Genomic DNA, 19,649 nt, shown 5'->3' with positions numbered 1-19,649 from the left:
ATCCTGTCTCCATGTGTTTACATTGAACAGTAAAGTGAGAAAGGGATAAGAAATATGTTTTTATGGATTAAATCTCTTCCCCTGCGGGATTAACATGCAAACCATTGGTTTCCCAAAAAGTGTGATTTACGCAGCTCGTAAATTGATTTGTTTTCTCTGCTCATTTTTTTTCCAGGAATTTTGCTCTTACACTTAGCTGTAGTTCACCCACAGGGACAATTAGTTTCAACATCTCAGTTTATTTCATAGATATATCAGACACCTACAACAGAACATCTTTCACTGCTTTGAACTGCTTATTCTACATTTACATGTGTACTCTTGCTCAGGTCAGCTGCACTGTCGAAATAGGAAATGATCAGGTATGTAGATTTTTGGACGATATTTTGACTTCAAAGTTTATCGCTTAAATTTGAGCTTATACTTGATATTATTTTAACATCTGACACTTAACCTTTAACATATAACATTTTCCATGCTTAGAACTATAGAATTCAAACGTTGCAAAAACAAAAGCCTTTTTAAAGATCTTGTGCATGTGTAATCCAAAGATCTACTATTATTACATAGCATAGGGCAATGTACATAAGGCTAATTACTATTAGCATACGGCCAAGTACATCCCTGTTTAGATTCTTTCATCACATCTAGAAAGAGGAAAGTACCCCACTGTGAAACTGCACAGGAGCATACTTGTATGAACCATATCCGACTGTAGTAATTGGTTGTTGGTGATTTAAATGCAGGGTTTGGCAGGGAAGACACCGTACGGATGTTTGAAGGCGATACGGTGTTAAATTGAGCCACGTTTCAGGTCTTGTGTGTTAAGCATGTGGACATGTTTAGCTGTCCTTAGTAGGTCATAGCTGTGTAGTCCGATGGTTTCCTAAAACTACCGGTCCTCTAGGAAAACAGATCTGAACCCAGCTTTTTTGTGAAGTGATTTTTGCCCCCCACTCTAATTTGAAAATTCCCCTTTGTAGTGTTACATAGAGACAGAGATACTTTGGTGGTGAAGGACAATGAATTGATTAAAAAAAACAATGAGAGATACCGTTCAATAAACTCTCAATCTACGGAGTGTCTGTTACGACCCCTGATCTGTACTACAGCATGTTTGGAGGGATCAGGATTATTTTGATTCCAATTCGTCTTTCATTGGAGCCATTTTGACGCTCACTTAAATGAACACTGCATCTGGCAGGTAATACATTTTAATTAAGAATTTATTAAAAATTAATTTTTGAAATTAGCCTTATTATGAGACATGTTTTACTTTTAATTATGACGATGGTGATATTTTACCAAAGAATCCATAAACAGGTAGTTATTGCTATAGTCAAAAGGGAGTATCAAATAAAGATGACTTCTTCCATTAAATCCAGTAATTCTATCCACACTTCAGGCTCAAACTATGTTTACTTGACCAAATTTTATTTGTGATTCAAGCACAACGGGGGCATACTAACCTGTCCCAAAAAAGAAGCACTGCAACACCACAAAAAAAAGAAAAATTATATTTTAACGGATTTGCCAAACTACACTACAATACACATATCCAAGTGTTAGGCTGGGAAGGCGAAACACATTCTATGGCTGGATTCTCAGTTCTCATCTGATCTCCAAGCAGATGCCAGAGAGAGACGGAGAGAGAGGGAAAAGAAATCTAAAGGGACGCTGATAATTGTTGTAAAAGAAAATAAGAGTGAAGCACGGAAAGTCATGTGTAATATGAAAAAGTTATGTTATTCAAAGATGTTTATGCTTGTGTCAGGTTAAGGGGATGCTAAGATCCAGGTAGGCTTTCCTGACTGCGTTTCTGTTAGCATCTGCATACAGCCCCCTGAGTTCTTCATCAGGTTCTCCATTCAAACCCATAATAACGCATTTCCTGCTTTATAAACAAACGAGAAGCACCAAGATATTACTTCCTCAGTCATCTCGTCTGAGATGCCCCCCTTTCCTGACGTTAGTGTAATCAATGTCTCTAGACTTTTATAGTGTAATCAGTATCACTTAGCCTCAGGCTAGATTCAGCTTTAAAAGGGATTGAGAATCAGTGTTAGTTTCAACATGCAGAAAGAGGCATGTTTGTGTGTAAACTAAGGCTTATTGTCTAATTGCAGTGCACTTTGATCTTAACTTTAACACATACATTTTGGCAAGTTTGTTCTTTATGTGATTGTTATGCATTTTTATTTATTTCAGTAACCACCAAACTCGCTGTGTACTGTACAAATCCAAAAAAAGAGAAGTCTTGTTTAAAGCTGTTACTCCACTCTAAGGATAACATTTCCAAGCATTTTGATTATACAGAGACTAAGAGAAATGTAAAATTTAAAAATATAGCTTTATATTTTGTATGAACCTCAAGGGACTCTTTGTGTCTCTCGGATAAATGTGTAATTTCACAATTTAGTATCAATTACATAAACTGTATAATGCATATATCTAAAGATGTACCTAGTACTTTTTTTCTATTTAGATTTTTTTTTGATAGCTACATAATATATTAAATTAATATGTAAGCCGTATGTAAGGGTAACTAAACTTGAAATACTTACAGTGGATCATTTAAAATATTTTAGCCATTACTCTTTTTGTGCCATTTTTAATACAGATTTTTAACTAATATTTTCCCTTTCAATTTGAAATGCCGACTGTAATGTTTGGCCTTTCACTGCAGCTTCTTCCAAAATGGCGGGAGGGGGCAGACGAGCTCAGGCTCTCCACTAAAGCGTGACGCAGCGCTGCGTTTCTGACTCCAGAGTCCGTCACGGACGTGAAATTTGTTTGGAGTGCTGGCAATGCGAGAGCCCATGTGACCAAACGAGTCATGCTGGCGCAGTGAGCTAGGGGGCGCTGTGGTCCACAGTCACATCCGGCATCGTCAGGGGGGTCCGTCTCCACACACCTGAATGCCGTGTGTGTTTACAAAGTGGGTGGGGTCCGTCCCCTCACACCTGAACACCGTGTGTGTGCGTACAGAGCGTCTGGCCTCCTGCGCGGTCGGCAGAAATGCAGGCCCATCAGTCAGCTGAGCGGAGCTGAGAATAGAGTCTGCTGGCCGTGAGATTAATCATCTTTGATTAAATGTTAATTAGTTTTAAAAATAAACTATTCTGTATGTGGAGGATTTTTTTAAAAACATCTGAAAACAATGTGGCATTATCCTTGGCATCGTACAGATGGGAGAAACAATACAAATAACCCAAAGTCAGGGCGGACATGTTTGGCTAGCTCATCATTTCCTTCACACCATTACTGACGTTGGCTCGGAGCAAAAATGCTCTACTGGAAAAAAAAAAAACAATCAGCATAGTTGTCATGGAAATAAAGACGTGTTATTCAAAGCCAACATTAAACACCCTCATTCCCATTTTTGCAATTGTATCTGCTTGAATGTGCAATCTTTGTTTTTGAAACAATCTATTTCTAACACTCATGGACAGCATGAAAGCGTCAGTTTTATCAGCTAAATAAAGTTTTTGGCGGATGTGGTGTGATTTTAAATAATGAACAGACTGCCTGCAGTGTTGATGTTTGAATGTGTCTCGAATGTGAACTTGTGGAATGTGAAATTCTCACAGCAAAGCGTGGCTTCAAAACATGACGTCACACGAATGTTAAGACCGCCATGGGAGAGGAAAGGGCTCGTGAAATTATTTTTGCCAACAATTTAAGTAATTCAATTTCTCGCATTTTCTGTAGCTGCAATACTGTAGTAAACAGGCACACATGCTGCACACAGATTACACACACAATTTGTATTAACAGGAAACATTCAGACCATAAACAAGTCTGCATTACATGTCCCTATGCGCTTTTAGAGAAGTTCTTAAATGTAATGAGAAATGCCTCCTGAAGCATTGCATTGCACCAAGTCTTGCCAATGACTTTTGTTCGTATACGATTTCTGTGAAGACTAGACATAGACTGGCTCATATCTATGGGGAGTGATGAAAATGTTGTGACATTATTTTGATATTAATATTTTTGTGCAAAAACAGTTTGTTGCCTTTTAAAGGTGTCCTTTCCGTCCTGTCCATTACCTTTAAATAAGAAACCGTCCTCATCCCACACGACTCCCACTCCCTTTAAGGGAATTGTGCTAAACTGACCTCACACTAGTCACAAGGGGGCCTTCAAAATCTGGAAGCCTCAGGACTTTCTCCAGTCCGATATCCCTGGGCATACTAATGTAATTAGTGGAATAAAATGCCACTCTGTGAGCCACTGATGATGTCTGGGAGAAAACTCGATGAGTGAGCCAGCGTGCCGTGGATGAGCTTGCAAAGCCGTGCACAGGGCTCGGCCTTTCAGTGAACAACACAAACACTCAAAAGCTCGCTGACACATTTTCCTTGAGATACGGATACTTGACTTTTGCTGTTTTTTTGAGTGTTGATTTTTCCTACATATGATGTACGTATTTTGGGAAAATACTTTTTTTTTTTTTTGATTTTAACGTCTTTAGAGCAATTGCAAGCCATACAAGACTTCTACCCCTGTCAGAGATTTTTTCAATTACTATTGTGTGTATATATTTGAAGGCCATCATGTTAAGATTTATATCTGTTGTTTTTAATTGTTAAAATAGCAATAGAGCTTTTTTGTTGTCATAAGGGCCTATATTGTTGAAATATAAACTAAGCTGGGAGTTTTTCTTTGATGTTTTACAATCTGAAGTTATGTCCTACAAAATATATTTAAGGAAGGATTTTTACATTACCTTTGTTTGTATAAAATATGCAACAATACTACACTATGAAGGAAATATTGATGTCTACAAAGATTATTATATTAAGGTTGGTACATAATTCTTAAATACCCTTGCTCTTGTAAAAGCCATTTTTGTTTGTTATATGGATGAAAATATTATCAGTATTATCTAACCAGTTACTATATTATTCAAGTACTGAATGTGCTTATCAAATTATATATATATGTGTATTTTGGAAAGTATGCTATTATTTTGAAGAGTAGTATTGCAGTATTGTGGCGCTAATGTCGACATTACTAGCTAACATAAGTACTGATGTAACATTTATCTTTATGCAAGTTTGTATTTTGAAGAATAAATTAAAAAGCAATAGCCTTATTGTACTCTAAGATTCAGAACAGGGCTAGCACTCGGGACTGCTGTCCTGCTAAAGAAACTGTGAGCTCTCGTCTGCAATAGGAACAGATGTAAAGGAACTAGTGAGGACACTTTGTTAAATGTATTGTGTGAAATATAGAACACAGGATTTCCATTAAGCGAAAGGAGAGACAGTAATTACATATGTTGCATGCGCATGTACTCATTTAAGATTGTTTGGAAGTGATAAAAAATATTTTTTTCTTATACTGTATATGTGTAACATTAGTACATTCAAGTAGATTGCCACATATTCTATTTTATCAATATGTACATTACTAACTGTACTACCATACTCACTACATTGTATGTGTATATTGAAGTAGATAGCCTAATTCATTGTAACTCAGAGTTTCTGTTGTCTCCTGAATGTAGCCAAAGTCAGGATGATCACAAACTGCTTTATGATAAATTAGTTCACCAATGTTTACTTGTCTTAGTTCCTTTAACTTTTGTAAAGAAAAGTTGACTAATGCTAAAAGAAAATGGGCAAGACACAGAGGGGCAAAGAATGTGTATTTCTGAGAATGAGCAAAGATAGTAAACCTCTGCTGTTAACTGCCCATAAATTGGCATTCCGGAATGTGCCTTATTTTCTCATTAGAAGTGGAAAGCTCGCTTTTTTAAAGTGCTTTTTCAGAATTTTAGCGCTGAATAAAACTATTGAAACAGTACCGTTTTGTTCTCGTTTATTTGGTCGTTATTTTGATTCAGACTTCAAACACAAAGTGAATCATAGAAGGTTGGCAGTTACCAGAAGTTTGCACCCTTTACAACTTTATTATTTTATAATACCACGTTTCCAGATATGTCTACATCCATACGCTTTCATCAGTTATTGTAATATTACGTGCAATTTGATTTACACAAAAAAGGGGCGATAAAACCCCAATAAACCAATTTTTATATCCCTATCATTCCATTCCCAATTCAGACTACTAATTGGGTTTATTCTGATGGTACCATGTGGATCTCTCATTTACTGAGTCAGTGCAAGCCATCTTTATTTTGCATATCCAGATAAATCATTAAATATTAAATTACACATTATAGAATATAGTAATAAAACTTGAAAATGACTCTAAGACTAACAGGGAATGTGAAGGGCTATCCCACAATCCACTTCACCACACAGAATGACATTACAGGTGTTCACTATATATAGGAAGGTAAAAACAAGCCGAGTTTTGATGTAGAAATATAGTCATCCAGCCTGACCAGCCCGCTTTTTAAAAAGGTGCCACAGAATGTGATGTTCCCAATATCCAGCAAAGGCTCACAAAATTAAGTGAGCACTACTGATATTTTGGCTGCATTACATTAATTTACATTAAACTGTTGTCTACACTGCATTAAAGTGCATTAGCCTGATTACTATGAGAGGCAGAGCCAGACCTGGCTAAGAACACTCCAGCCCAGCGATGTGGCCAGTGGATCGGACCCCTCCCTCTACAGACTTTCCCTGGCAAAACAAGCAAGGCGTCCGTGGCACGGCACAGGACATCGCATACCTCTCACCCAGACCAGCGCATACCCCAGACCCAGACCAGCGCATACCCCAGACCCAAACCAGCGCATACCCCAGACCCAGACCAGCGCATACCCCAGACCCAGACCAGCGCATACCTCTCACCCAGACCAGCGCATACCCCAGACCCAGACCAGCGCATACCCCAGACCCAAACCAGCGCATACCCCAGACCCAGACCAGCGCATACCCCAGACCCAAACCAGCGCATACCCCAGACCCAGACCAGTGCATACCCCAGACCCAAACCGCATCACAGCCCCGTTAGAAGGCGATTACACAGAACCGGAATGCAAACAGCACCAGCGATATTAATGCTGGAATCGGATCTGTCCAGAACAACACACCCAGGCTGCATGTGGCTCCATTTAAACAGTGCAGCCCGGTTCTCACAATGTGTGCCCCATTAATGCCATAATCTGCGGCCAAACTTTCCCTTTTCCAACTGGAAGAATGGATACTTCTTAAACAAAACAAAAAAACTATTTGCGCAAAAATGAGAGAGGTTACACAATGCGCACAGTAACATTGTATTGCAACCACTCAAAGTTAATTCACTGGTGTAAGGATTAGGGTCATGTGTACCCCACACACAGCATTTTATTCTGTTTGGGGGAATTAGATGCAGGGGGATGAAAATGCCTTCCCCCCCCCCAAAAGAGATAATGGGCTGGTCCACAGGAAGGGGAAGGGGAAAGACGTGTTTTTGGCGGTCTAGTTAATACAGCACTGTGGGATGAAGACTCTACTGTTTCTTTCACCCGTCTGATTTCAGAAAAGGCCCAGTTTGTGAGAGTCGATGGAACCCTGTTCCATTTGACAGCGCTGCTCAGAGTTCTCCTGTGGGGGGGGGGGGGGGGGGGGGGGGGGGTGGGGGGGTGGGGGGGGGGTGTGACACGCTGCACCAGCAGACATGAGGCTTTGCTACCTCTTCTCTCCAGCATTGTTTTGGCAGGGGTGGAGCCCTGTTTTCTGCACCCCTTCCCCCCTCTTCATATTTGAATATGTCCATCAGAGAATACAGACAGCTACAGGAATTTAAATAAATACCTAAGCCTTAATATAGTCTTTTTTCTGTTGCCTTTTTCCACATAAAAAGTAACAAAGGATCTTTTGTATAAAAGAAATCTTATCAGCCTTACTTTTAATCCTCATAATCAGCAGGAACAGCTGCCAGGACAAACTGCCGTTACTGACTTTCCAAGCTCAGTTCACTCAACAATGTGCCAACAAAAATTAAAGAAGCAACCAGTCTCAAAAAAGCTCCACATGGAACAGAACTTGTCTGCGCACAACTGGGAATGTGCTCACAAACACCCAAACCTATTCAGCTGGAGGAAAACTGCAGAAAACATCAGTTAAAACAGGCCTATAAGTACAGAAGCAGAGTTAAGCAGAAGGACACACAGCTTGTGACTGGAGTGTGCTGGTAAGTAACACATCTGTCCTTGTGCACATTCTTACTGAATGCCAGATATCACACAATCAGATGGACAAAAGACAAGGTGGTGCCAAAAACCACACAAAAAATAAATAAATAAATAAAAAATAAAAAACTGAAAACAGACCGTGTGGGAATTAAGTTGTGGAGACAGTTGTTGGGTTTCTGAAAAATTCCAGCTTAGTATTGTCTGAGATCTCCTCTTCCAAATATTATTTTTGAAAACTCCAATAATTGAGGCCAAATGTTAAAGGGCAATGTTCAGTTTGGATATTTGGAAAGGTAACCTATTTAAAATGCTGGTCTCATGGAGAGGGTGATTTAGACCATTGTTTAGTTCGTGAGTCATCATAGAGATCTTGCCAGCTAACTACAGTTAGGCCTATAGCAATCCCACAGCAGCTTACTGTAATTGTGAACAGAACTAAATGGAAAACAAGAGAAATAATACCATAATAATCATAATACTGAAACAGGCAGAAGACCCACCTCTTCTTGGATTCAGGAATTTAACTGGCAATTCATCTTGCATATCCCTGTGCGCTCAGCACTCTTACTTACGTAGATAATTACTTCTGCATTGCAATATCATGTTTGATGGATGTAGCTGGCTATACTGTATGACTCCATGATTTGTTTTATTTACTGTTCTTGTGCATTTGATGTGCGTTACATTTTGCTGTAAATGCAATGATGTATTGCGTGATGATTTGCTAACTAGTGACAATTTAGCCTACAAAGCGTAACGCACATTCAGAATCAGTACCACAGTCGGCAATGTGTGACAACTAGACAGCCAAAGAGCTAGGTCGTACCTCACTAGTTCTGACTGATTCAAAATGTTGTTAGTTCTACTACATTACATTCTGCTAGTTTTGCCATGTGTAGGTAAACATCTCTCGCTGGCTAGTTATTAGTATACTGATTGGACAGGAAAGACTTAAGATGACGATGACGATCAATGAGATACCATGTACGCTAGCTAACGTTGGTGAGGTCAGAAAACTAGCAGTAAAATAAAAACAGATACAATGTAAAATAGAAAACGTTGTCAGTAAATTAGCTTCACCAGTAATGTTTGTGATGAGGTTAACGTGAGCAGCTCAGGATAGCCAGAAACACAACTGTAGTGTCAGTAGTTAAAGCCACTCACCAAAATATCAGTCCAAGGCGCTTCAAGTCCAAGTTCTTCTAGGCCGCTTCTCGATCCCATTGATGCTCCTCCTCCTCGCCGGTTCCCGATTACACTATTACACGCCCATAAGCTCATAATTGTACGGCTGTGGTGATTCCTGTCCATATTTCAGTGGTATTCAACCTCATCTGTCTCCATTGTGGGGTTCATCTTTCTAGTTATACACTGTAGCCGACGCCATCTACTTGCATGGGCTCCCTTCCGCTACATCATTTCGAGATTTTTCTTACCGCGTTGGGCCTGGCTGTTGGGCGAGTGCCCCTGCAATTAAGCGTCAGTTTTTAGTAACGTACCTGAAATTCATTTGCTACATAAATTCCCCACAAATTGTCACTAAAGATTATAACCTAAAAGTGTGCATTAATACATATTTTTGTTTCAGTGAATTGTGGTTTTACCTTTAGAATTTAACATCTGCACTGTAATTCCTACTGACTCTGCATGGCCTTGGCTTTATTTACACAAGACCTGGGCAGAGAGATAACATCAGTTACCCACAGTCACGGGTGGCTACAGCCGTCAGCCTTGCTGGTTAAGGTCAGAACTCTGTATTCCCACCAATCTTCTGAGCAAAGCCAGTATCAGAAGGAGCCCCAGCCCTGCCTTTTTAACGATGGATGCTTGGGGCTGGGCCTACACAGCTGGCTCACACCAGAGCCTCCGTGAAGAGTCAATGGGAGGAGGCTACCACACATGTACCCCAAGAGCTGGGGAGAAGGCTTGGGGGACAGGTCAACAGGGGGAAGTATCAAACCTGTCCTAGAGCAAGGCACCTCCACATCCTGGAGATCAGCAAGTTTAGTCAGGGACTGATTATGACTTATTCAACCAACCAACATTCCAAATTGACCATGCTGTCAGCGTGTACTCCTGTTTGTCCTTACAATCAAAAGACGCATGGAGCATTTGCAAAATAATCTAATTCTGGCTCAAGCCACTTGTAGCTGAACCAAAAATGCATGGTGGGCTCCAGGAAATTACAGTATAGTTGAGTTAGGTTAACAATGTAATTCATAATACTTCAATACACGTAGTAGTTATACACAATGTAAAACTTGGAATGACCATCATTTTAAAAAAACAATAGCAAAGCAGAGTAAACTCAAAAAGGAAAAAGTGCTGTGGGGCACTTGATAAAAATTCCAAGAAATAAATCACAGTTACTTGCAAAGTTGAATGCAAAGTTTAATTCCAGATGCCACTGTCAATTACAGTAAACATGCTCAGGTCCTATGTGAATTCGAACAGAAGTCCATGACATATTTCTGCAGTCTACAAAAAAAAAGAAGCAATCTCATGCCAATCTTGCACACCTGTTCCACAGCAATGTGCATGTTCACTATTAGTACTCACCAAGGATGAGCAAAGACAAGCCCTTTAAAGTGGAACACAGAAATAGTTCATTTTATATTCATCTGATTCAATCATGACCACCCCCACCCCCTTCCCCATAAACCAACAGTGTCACATTTTAATCATTTTTACACACACAGGGAATGCAAATCAGTGCACCTTAGACAACTTGGATCACGTGCACACCTGAACTACACACTAAAAGAGATTCACGGTTTGTATTTTTTCCTGATTTATGTTAAATTCACAGTTGGTGCGATTCTGCCAGAACCACGTTGCGCTACTTGAGCTCCCCGCACTCCATGACGGTGATCCTCTTGGAGGTGCTGCCGGACCGGGACCCGAAGGACTCCACCTGCTTCACCACGTCCATCCCGTCCTTCACGTTGCCAAACACCACGTGTTTGCCGTCCAGCCTGAGGGCCAAAGCAAAGCTCTTCAGAACGTCACCGAATCACGGGAAGCTTCAACCAGCCATTTTATTCTTTCATCAAACCCCCACATACCATTCTGTTTTGGACGTGCAGATGAAGAATTGGGACCCGTTTGTATTCGGACCGGCATTTGCCATCGACAGCACACCTAAACACAGTGAAGGGGAGTGACAGGATCAAATTAAATATTAAAATACGTCAAGAGGCTATCATGTTACATGACATGTTAGCACCTAAGGGACAGCACACGTGATTTACGTCAGAGATCTATGGCTGGCAATGGGAGGCAGAAGAGAAAAACCAACAGAGCCAACTCAGCAGGGGACGTGTTTGCAATACAGGGGGTAAAGGGTTTAACATGATCCCCACCATGATTTCTGACACACAAGCGGCCATTATTTTACCACAGTATTTCACTTCTGGGATCCGTTATGCGTTTAAAAACAGAGTAACAGGACCGGTACATGTAAGGCAGAACAGCGTATAAACAGTATTATATCAGCAAATTGATTCCTGGTGGGCGGTTTAAAAAAAGTAGGTCACCATGCAAGCTTTGGCAAATTCAATATCCACTTTTTGTCTGGGGAATTGGCCCCTCCTATTGGCCGAAACGGATATCTGTTGCTGGAGGGAGTTTTTCATAAAAACAGAAGATCATGTCACTGGGATTTAGGATCACTATTTACTCCAACAGTTTTACTTCTGCTTTTCAGATTAAACACCAATATTAGCAAAGTGCTACTTTTTAATTCACAAAATGACCCCTTTAAATGATTCTTGAAAAATATGCACAATCTCTTTTTAAACAGGTCAAAAAAGGGCAGAAGGAATTTGGCTTAAACTCTGCATAAATCTGATAAAGGGACTCTGCACACCAGATCTAACCTGCTGCTATTCAATGCTTTCGGTTGTGTGCTGTAAATCACTCTGTATAAGCCCTTCTGTGAAATGCCAAAGTAATATAATAAAGTAATATAATGTCAACTCTCGTAACATATCTCACACGGTACATTTGAAATACCACAAGAAAATGCATCTGCATTATTAAACTTATTTACAGAACCTAATTTCACCCATTTGAGTTTGTCAAAGATGTGCTTTAGAAATGTTGCACAGTCATTTCAGATAATATACTGATATTTCAAATGAACGCTGTCATGCTATTTGACAGTAAATGTTTTTGATAGTGAAACGTTTTTTTTTCAGTAAATGCATAAACGTTCTTACCTGGTCCAGTATGCTTCAGTTTGAAGTTCTCATCGGGGAATCGGGGTCCATAGATAGATCTGCCCCCAGTTCCGTTATGATTAGTAAAGTCGCCACCCTTGAAGCACAAAGTGTATCAATACCAAAGAATATCTGAATAAATCATGTCTTACTGTGAGTACTTTTTTTAATTTTTTTTTTTTTTAAAGACGCATTCACATGGCGGCATTAAAATTATTTTACACAAGGTAAATGTCAAATGCAGCATGCATGAACTTGTTCAGCCGTCACGTACAATCACCTTTTAATTCAACCCTCGTTTCTCCAGGCACCAAGCACTGCTATTCAAGCAAGACTAGACAACACAGCTACCTGGCACATGAAACTCGGAATCACTCTGTGGAATGTCGACCCCTTGTATCCAAAGCCGTGTTCTCCCGTGCAGAGTGCCCGGAAATTCTCTGTCGCAATAAAATATACAGAAAATTCAATTTAAATTTCATTAACAAAACACGTTAAGAACTCCATGTCCAGACACGGCAATCATTAGATTAGACTTCGTTTACGTCAGTATGTTCCCACCTGCAGTTTTTGGCACAACATCTGCATTTAGCTGAAAAAAGAAGAACTCCGTTACAAAGCGTTCGAAAACAAGAGAATTGAGTGTATTTATCATACAACAGCAAGCGTGTACTCCGAATAATTTATACAAGGAAAGCATTGACACCAACCCAATACAAACGCCAAACTTTTCTATAATGCAATTATACGGTGTCGGCAATATAGCCGAACAACATTCTTATTACAATTCTTCCGTTGCCAACAGATGATACGTGCGGTACATTTTAAGTAATATTAGGAAAAACAAGCTTGTTATTTGAATAGTGAAATTAGAAAACGGGGAAGAAAAAAAGACCGCCAAAGTGGTATGTCAAGTCGCTAGCCAGCGAACTAAAGTGACCAGGTAACTTATCCACGTTAATATTACCTAGATAGATTAGTTGGAGAATGAGACTGTCATTTATTTGCCTATTTCATTATGCGTGGAGCACGGCCATTCGGTCAATGCGCTGCAACATTTTAGCTACAAAACAAATTTAGCGGGTGAGCTAATTCATATTAACCATGCGTCTCCCAAGCAAGCTCACTCTACCACTGCTCTTGCACTTGACTTCGCGCTTTCCTTTGCAGTCAAGCTAAATGTCACGATAACACTGCAAATGCCACTGTCTGGTGTTAATACGTGTCCATAAGTATTTTTACGGGTAGATCGAATACCGGCAAGCTCTACTCTTAATGTACATTAACCAGCTCACTCGACAACATCATCTTTTCTAATGATTTTGGCTCTGTAGATTTTTGAAAAATCAAACAAACAACGATTTTGTTGACTACCTATGGAAGTTAGCTAAAGGACATCCGACACGACCTACTCATGCTAAGTTACATAGCGGTTATTTAACAGCGTACTGCCACTTACTTCGAAGGTGACTCTCCCGAGGGGCTTGTTGTCTGCTGCGATATCAAAGTAGACAACTGGGTTGTTGGCTGGCGGTCCAGTGGTAAACATTCGAGCGGCAGAAAATGCCATTGCACAAAATTTAATTTGACTTCTTATTTGCAACATCGTGGTTCCTTTTGCTTAGACAGCAGCTTGCCTAGCATAAAACTGCTAACGTTTCCAGGAAGTTAGTGCGCCCGTGCGGAGCATAGACACGCACACTGAACAGGCACCCCTTTAGTTTACCTAAGATTGTGAAGTCCCGGAAGTAAGCCTGGACAGCGCGTGTTGAGGGCAAAACATTGCCGCTCCAATTAAAGTGAATGAGGAATATCAGGCAAAATTAAAACGTCCCTGACGGTATGCTGAAACTCAATTAACGAACGTTACGTTTCGTATGAAAAGCACATTGCAAAAATATGTTTTGTGTAACAAAATATGCATATTTTATTAAATATTTTCGCCCATTGTTTCAGAAACACATGCTGCACATAATGAAATTTATGATCAAAAAAATAGACCGATGAGGTTTTCTTAGGTTGTTAAATCACCTTGGTCGTCCAAATTGAATTATGGTTTTTGCCCTCCAGCATGCACAGTAGTGTCTGTGTACACTCTATGGTGCGAAGACACCATAGAGCTCAACTACTTCCTTCCAAAAAGATACAGGCCCGTGAGGAAAGCTCCACTTACTCTACACCAAGAGGGGTGCTCACGCAAAAACTGTATTGAACAGGCAGCAGTAATTAATTTAATAACGACTTTATTTATACCATTAAATGACTTGTTTATAACGGCAGCATACTGCCATTTGTCTGATTTGTTGTTTGTAATATTGTTCAGAGTTCTGCACCAAGCGCAAACAGGCAACGAAGCAGAAATTAAAATACTAAAAAAAGTAGACATTTGCGCCCTCTAATGTACCGCAGATATTTTACAAATGCTTCACAGCAGTATAGTTTTGACAACAAACCGTTAAGTACAATTACATACTGCACAGACTACCAAACATATCCTGACACATCAGTTACAAATTTCATTGACTGATAAATCACAATATAATTAATGTTCAGGAAGTGTTCAGTGAAGTCTTTAAAAAGTATTGACGCTCTCAGACGACTCACACGTCACTCAGTCAGTTATCTGCAGGAAATACTATAGCTAACTGTGCATTGCTAAATGCAGGAACGGTATCTTTAAAATATTGTGACTACGTAAGAATAAGACGTGATTATGGCTCTGAGGTGTAGGAGAGGTGATACAAATAGTCTTATTCACCTTAACTCTTAACCCATCACCTGTGATAATTAAAAATGTGTATAAAAGTAAGAGTAAATGAGAGTAAATGGTAGTATTACTTGTTCAAAGTTGATATCTTTCATTTTAAATAGAAAAAATCAAGTAAACAAAAATGATACTCTTCATATTCTTAGGTATTTCTCTGCCCAGGTATAAAATGTTTGACAGACTTAATATCTATTGGCACTTAAAATGTACAAGCTACCATTGTAAGGTTGAATTAGTAATGGGATGTGATGAGAAAAAGTTTCTTCAAGAAAAAACATTTATAAAGAACCACGTGGACGCCATGGTATACAGGTATCATCTGAATACATATTTATTAGATAAATATTAGGTTGTCACATCATCTAACTACATACAGTTCTGCAAGACTAAAAATCACAATTAGTTTATTTTTTCTGACCAGTTTAGAATATGAAATGATTGTACATACAATGTACAAACATAAAGACAATGGCCACTTTTGCATGAATCACCTTAGATTGTACCTTTTAATTTATTTTCTTTTTGCCTGATCATGATATCAAAAATTGTACAAACTATGGATTTGGTTACAATCTTTTTGAACCCCCCTCCCCCTCCAGCCCCCACTCTCTCTTCACCTTTCCGCAGTTTTCTCTTCATTAAACGCTTATTTCCTGTAGCACCTTAAACATATGCAGGTGAGAGACTAACACACTTAGGCTAAATATTACATGTAGGCAAAACAAAGTTGTCGTTTTTTTTTTCTCCAATTCCATCGATAGAGAGGGACAAAAGCATATTACATAAGGGAACGAGCGCTGAGGGAGTCCACAGACGATAACAAGCAAGACTCATTTCCCACACTGAATCACTTCTGATAGGGGGTTGCAAGCTTTTTTTTTTCCAATTCTGAGGAAACAATGCAGATTCCTGAGGAAAATGAACACACTTCTGTTAACATGTTTCTATAGTCATTTACATATATACATGCCTCTCGCGAGCCTCTTCACCATGGCCAGTCCTGTCCTGAAGCTCAGGTCTAGCCCTGATGGAGAGACTCCAGTCCTCCTGTTTTATTTTTATTTTTCCCCAGACACAAGTTTCCTTTTTGATGATTGTGCAACTACAGTATGCAGAGGTGCCTAATACATGGAAATGGCTCGTACATAAATGTAAGCGAAATGGAAAATAATAAGTTCAAATATGACTATTAATATATACAGAAAGGGGGAAGGAACGAATACGGAAGTACATCTTTAAAAGATATACTGCTCATTTGACTCAGTTCGATACACAATTTTCGGTTACTGTACCAGCACCATTGAGCTATTTTAATCATACTACTTTCTTAAATTGGAACAACGTTTTCCAAAAAGCCATATGATTTATATTTGTATAATGCTCCTTTTTCAATGCACGGCTGCATTAAGATAAACCAAATTAAATGAGCTTGTTAACCTTAAATTTTCATTAAAAAAAGAAAACATAAAAATAATTTACAAAACCAGAAAGCAACATTTAAAATGAGATTCAAAATTTGAAGGTTCTTCGCCGTTTACAAATGTTGTATTTTTCTATAACAAAAATAAAAAGTATATCATATAGGTTTATTTAACATAAGGCTGTGATACATTTTTAAAATACCACTTTTACAATGTGACCTTTAAATGAGACATCACCACGGCTCTTCCATCACATTAAAGCAGTCAAACCACACTGCTTTCCAAGCCTGCTCACTGTACTCCAGTAAAAACGAAAGAACGAGCCATCGTGAACCGAGTGAACAAATCACTGCCTCTCTACAGACTCTGAAAACCGTGACGTGCTCATGGAAGGATTACAGTGGAATATTGCTTGATCAACAGCTGAAGTGACGCAGGATGATGACGGCCCACACTTTTTGTTCAGGGACACTGAAATCGATTTCAGGGGGGGTAGTACATACTACTGAATGACCAATTATGACAGAGAAAGACCTGCTTGCAGATTCTGATTCTACTGCTGTACTGGGGGTATGAAAGAACACACACACAAATATAACACTAAAAGCAAGAAGACCTGCAACACATAGCTTATGAGAGACTCATTGATTGATTCCTGCTATACAGAAGAAAGCACGTTTGTTAGAGTGGGGGTAGTACTGGTGCTGGGGGGGGGGTGGGGCAGGGTATTAGACAAGCAGTAGATAACAACCATGGACAACCAATCATGAACAGGATTAATATCATCTAAGACAATACTAAAATATTCACAAAAGTATTTACAATAGCTTTTTAAAATAATACATTTGCATACCGAACAGCGCTTTTCTGTTAAAATGAAATTGGAAAAAAAAGATGGAAAAATCTCATACAGTTCCGCTTCCAGATATCAGACATTTGTTTAAAAGTATCTACATAGAAACACAGGGGGCTACCATATATTTATGCTTCAGTGACGAATTGTGTTTCTCTCGGCTTTTCTCTCTGTCTTTGCGATGAAACAGTAGCCCCATTTCCCTCCATCCCTCCCAAACTTTGGTGATATAAAGCAATTTCCCAACAATTACCTAACTGCGATGCATTTGCAGCACTGCAAAACAACAACAAAAGAGATTAAATAATAACAATAATCATTACAAAAATGAACAATATACTGTAAATATCAGAAAATAATCCCTTCGGAGAATAGTTAGTGTTAAAATTAAATGAATGAGAACAAAATAGAAGACAGAAGCAAAAAAACAAAAAAAGAAAAACAAGCTGCGATCAAAGTCATTGATAAAAAGCACGCCATCTTAGCTTCGAATATCACTAAACAAGGGTAAAATTGGCACACATGCACTTTTTATACCACTTACTGTACATAATCCATCAAGGAGAGAGACAAACGGCACAAAGTGAGCACGCAGGCGACAGTGGGCTCATGCAGGAAAGCACAGAGGAGCGGTTTCTAGCTCTGGGGGCTCAGTCTGTGGGCTGGCACCGGGGGCTACGAGGGCTGCAATAACACCCCCACTACACCAGCCCCCCCTTTCCCTAGTATTCCCTCAGCTGTCCCCAGAGAAGCTCCCCTGCCAGGTAAGATAGGGACTGGATTACTGTGTAACAGTCTTATACAAAAAAAGCTGCATTTCACTGTGTGGATATAAATGCCCATTACAGCTACGTACAGAACACAGGTAGGCGCAGTTTTCAGATGATCACAACATTTACCCAGAATCCTCCTGTGTGTTTCTTTTTTTTTTTTTCATTTAGTGTAGTGAACATGGGGTTTCCATATTACAAAAATAGCAAACAAACAAAAAACATAATGCACAAAAATTGCCAAAAACATCTATTTTTTTCCCTTATCTGCATCATGATGAAAATGCGCTTTCAAAATGTGATGAAAGCCTTTGAACATTTAAAGACATTTGTTTTTTTTCTTTTAACTTTACAGTGGGAACATAAAAAACAGAGTTTAACAAAAGATAGAAAAGGGGGCGATTTCTCCTGCAGACTGTTGTGTTCTTCCCTTTGAGCTGTTCTCTACTTCACGCGTTTACAGTTTGTCGTTTATCTTGTGCTTTTAAATGGCGCTCGGTGGAAAAGCGGTGCTATTGTTCAGTTGGACAAAAAAACCTGTTATTTGGGAAGCCATATTTCATATTTCAGTAATGTTCAAAGGGGATACAGACACTGGCCAGGATGGGCACGTTTTTTTTAGTATTTTTTTTTTTACATTTCTTTTTCTTCTTAAAATGAGAAATAAAATAAGAATAAAAAATGCTACAACACTTTCCTAGTGTTCACACAGAACACTGTGTGACATAAAAATGAACTGAATATAGCTGCACAGTTTCTTAATGTTCAGAGATATTACTTTATGGCAGCCGGCAGGACTGCCACAGCTGCGTGTTTGCAACCACGCTCAGTCAGTTTGCTCCGGAGGATGAAATGTTTGTAAGAGGAAGAAGAGCGAGGGAGTGCAGAGGAGGAAGAGCGAGGGAGTGCAGAGGAGGAAGAGCAAGGGAGTGCAGAGGAAGAAGAGCGAGGGAGTGCAGAGGAGGAAGAGCGAGGGAGTGCAGAGGAGGAAGAGCGAGGGAGTGCAGAGGAAGAAGAGCGAGGGAGTGCAGAGGAAGAAGAGCGAGGGAGTGCAGAGGAAGAAGAGCGAGGGAGTGCAGAGGAAGAAGAGCGAGGGAGTGCAGAGGAGGAAGAGCGAGGGAGTGCAGAGGAAGAAGAGCGAGGGAGTGCAGAGGAGGAAGAGCGAGGGAGTGCATCTTTGTGTTTGTCAAGTACTGAGTTACGGTCCGGTCAGCGGCTGCAGTCCAGTCAGTCCAGCGAGCTCTCGGGACGACGGCCCCCTCAGTTGTTCTCAAAAAGCGAGAGCAGGTCGTCATTGCTATTGCTCGGGAGGTCAGGGGGGTCCAGGTAGGACAGCAGCTCGTCGGGGTTCGCTAGTTCTGGAAGAAGCTGCGGGAGAAACAGAACAGAGGATGAAACTGAGGGGGGGGTCTCTCCCATGAGACGCCGCTTCTCTACGTCTCACCACACACAGGGACAGGAAGAGAACTGTCGAGGCAAGCACAGCTTACGCTGGACTCCTCTGTCACTTCCTGTGCCAA

General features: G+C 39.9%; 2 protein-coding genes across 7 annotated transcripts in view; both read right to left on the bottom strand.

The window, feature by feature from the left end:
- Positions 1–10,471: 10,471 nt before the first annotated feature.
- On the bottom strand, positions 10,472–14,056 carry LOC118220746 (peptidyl-prolyl cis-trans isomerase F, mitochondrial-like). 2 transcript variants are annotated; one of them, XM_035404927.1, is made up of 6 exons: positions 13,778–14,056; positions 12,880–12,910; positions 12,670–12,758; positions 12,319–12,415; positions 11,164–11,239; positions 10,472–11,073 (listed from the first exon to the last, which is right to left on the bottom strand). In XM_035404927.1, exons 1-6 carry the CDS (start codon positions 13,922–13,924, stop codon positions 10,938–10,940), a joined length of 576 nt encoding a protein of 191 aa, XP_035260818.1. In that variant the 5' UTR covers positions 13,925–14,056; the 3' UTR covers positions 10,472–10,937. The 2 variants fall into 2 exon arrangements, with proteins under 2 accessions (XP_035260818.1, XP_035260819.1); XM_035404928.1 differs by lacking the exon at positions 12,880–12,910 and having other exon boundaries at positions 13,778–13,916.
- Positions 14,057–15,392: 1,336 nt separating this feature from the next.
- Positions 15,393–19,649, bottom strand: part of zmiz1a (zinc finger, MIZ-type containing 1a) — a 147,933-nt gene continuing 143,676 nt past the window's right edge. For all 5 annotated transcript variants that reach the window (XM_035403904.1, XM_035403909.1, XM_035403905.1 and 2 more), the window contains one exon: positions 15,393–19,497. In XM_035403904.1, coding sequence (XP_035259795.1) covers positions 19,390–19,497 — 108 coding nt within the window. In that variant the 3' untranslated portion in view covers positions 15,393–19,389. The remainder of the gene's footprint in view (positions 19,498–19,649) is intronic.

The sequence above is a fragment of the Anguilla anguilla genome, chromosome 2, assembly GCF_013347855.1.
Source record: "Anguilla anguilla isolate fAngAng1 chromosome 2, fAngAng1.pri, whole genome shotgun sequence".
Taxonomy (NCBI): domain Eukaryota; kingdom Metazoa; phylum Chordata; class Actinopteri; order Anguilliformes; family Anguillidae; genus Anguilla; species Anguilla anguilla.
Note: the sequence above shows the minus strand (reverse complement) of the source record. Positions and strands in the feature narration are given on the sequence as shown.

What these genes read in the sequence shown, in the direction of transcription:
- LOC118220746 (XM_035404927.1), bottom strand. Translation starts at nt 13,924, where the DNA reads ATGTTGCAAATAAGAAGTCAAATTAAATTTTGTGCAATGGCATTTTCT. An exon ending in TGTTGTGCCAAAAACTGCAG is followed by an intron (nt 12,759 to 12,879) that starts GTGGGAACATAC and finishes TTATTGCGACAG; the next exon opens with AGAATTTCCGGGCACTCTGC. An exon ending in ACTGAAGCATACTGGACCAG is followed by an intron (nt 11,240 to 12,318) that starts GTAAGAACGTTT and finishes CACTGTGTTTAG; the next exon opens with GTGTGCTGTCGATGGCAAAT.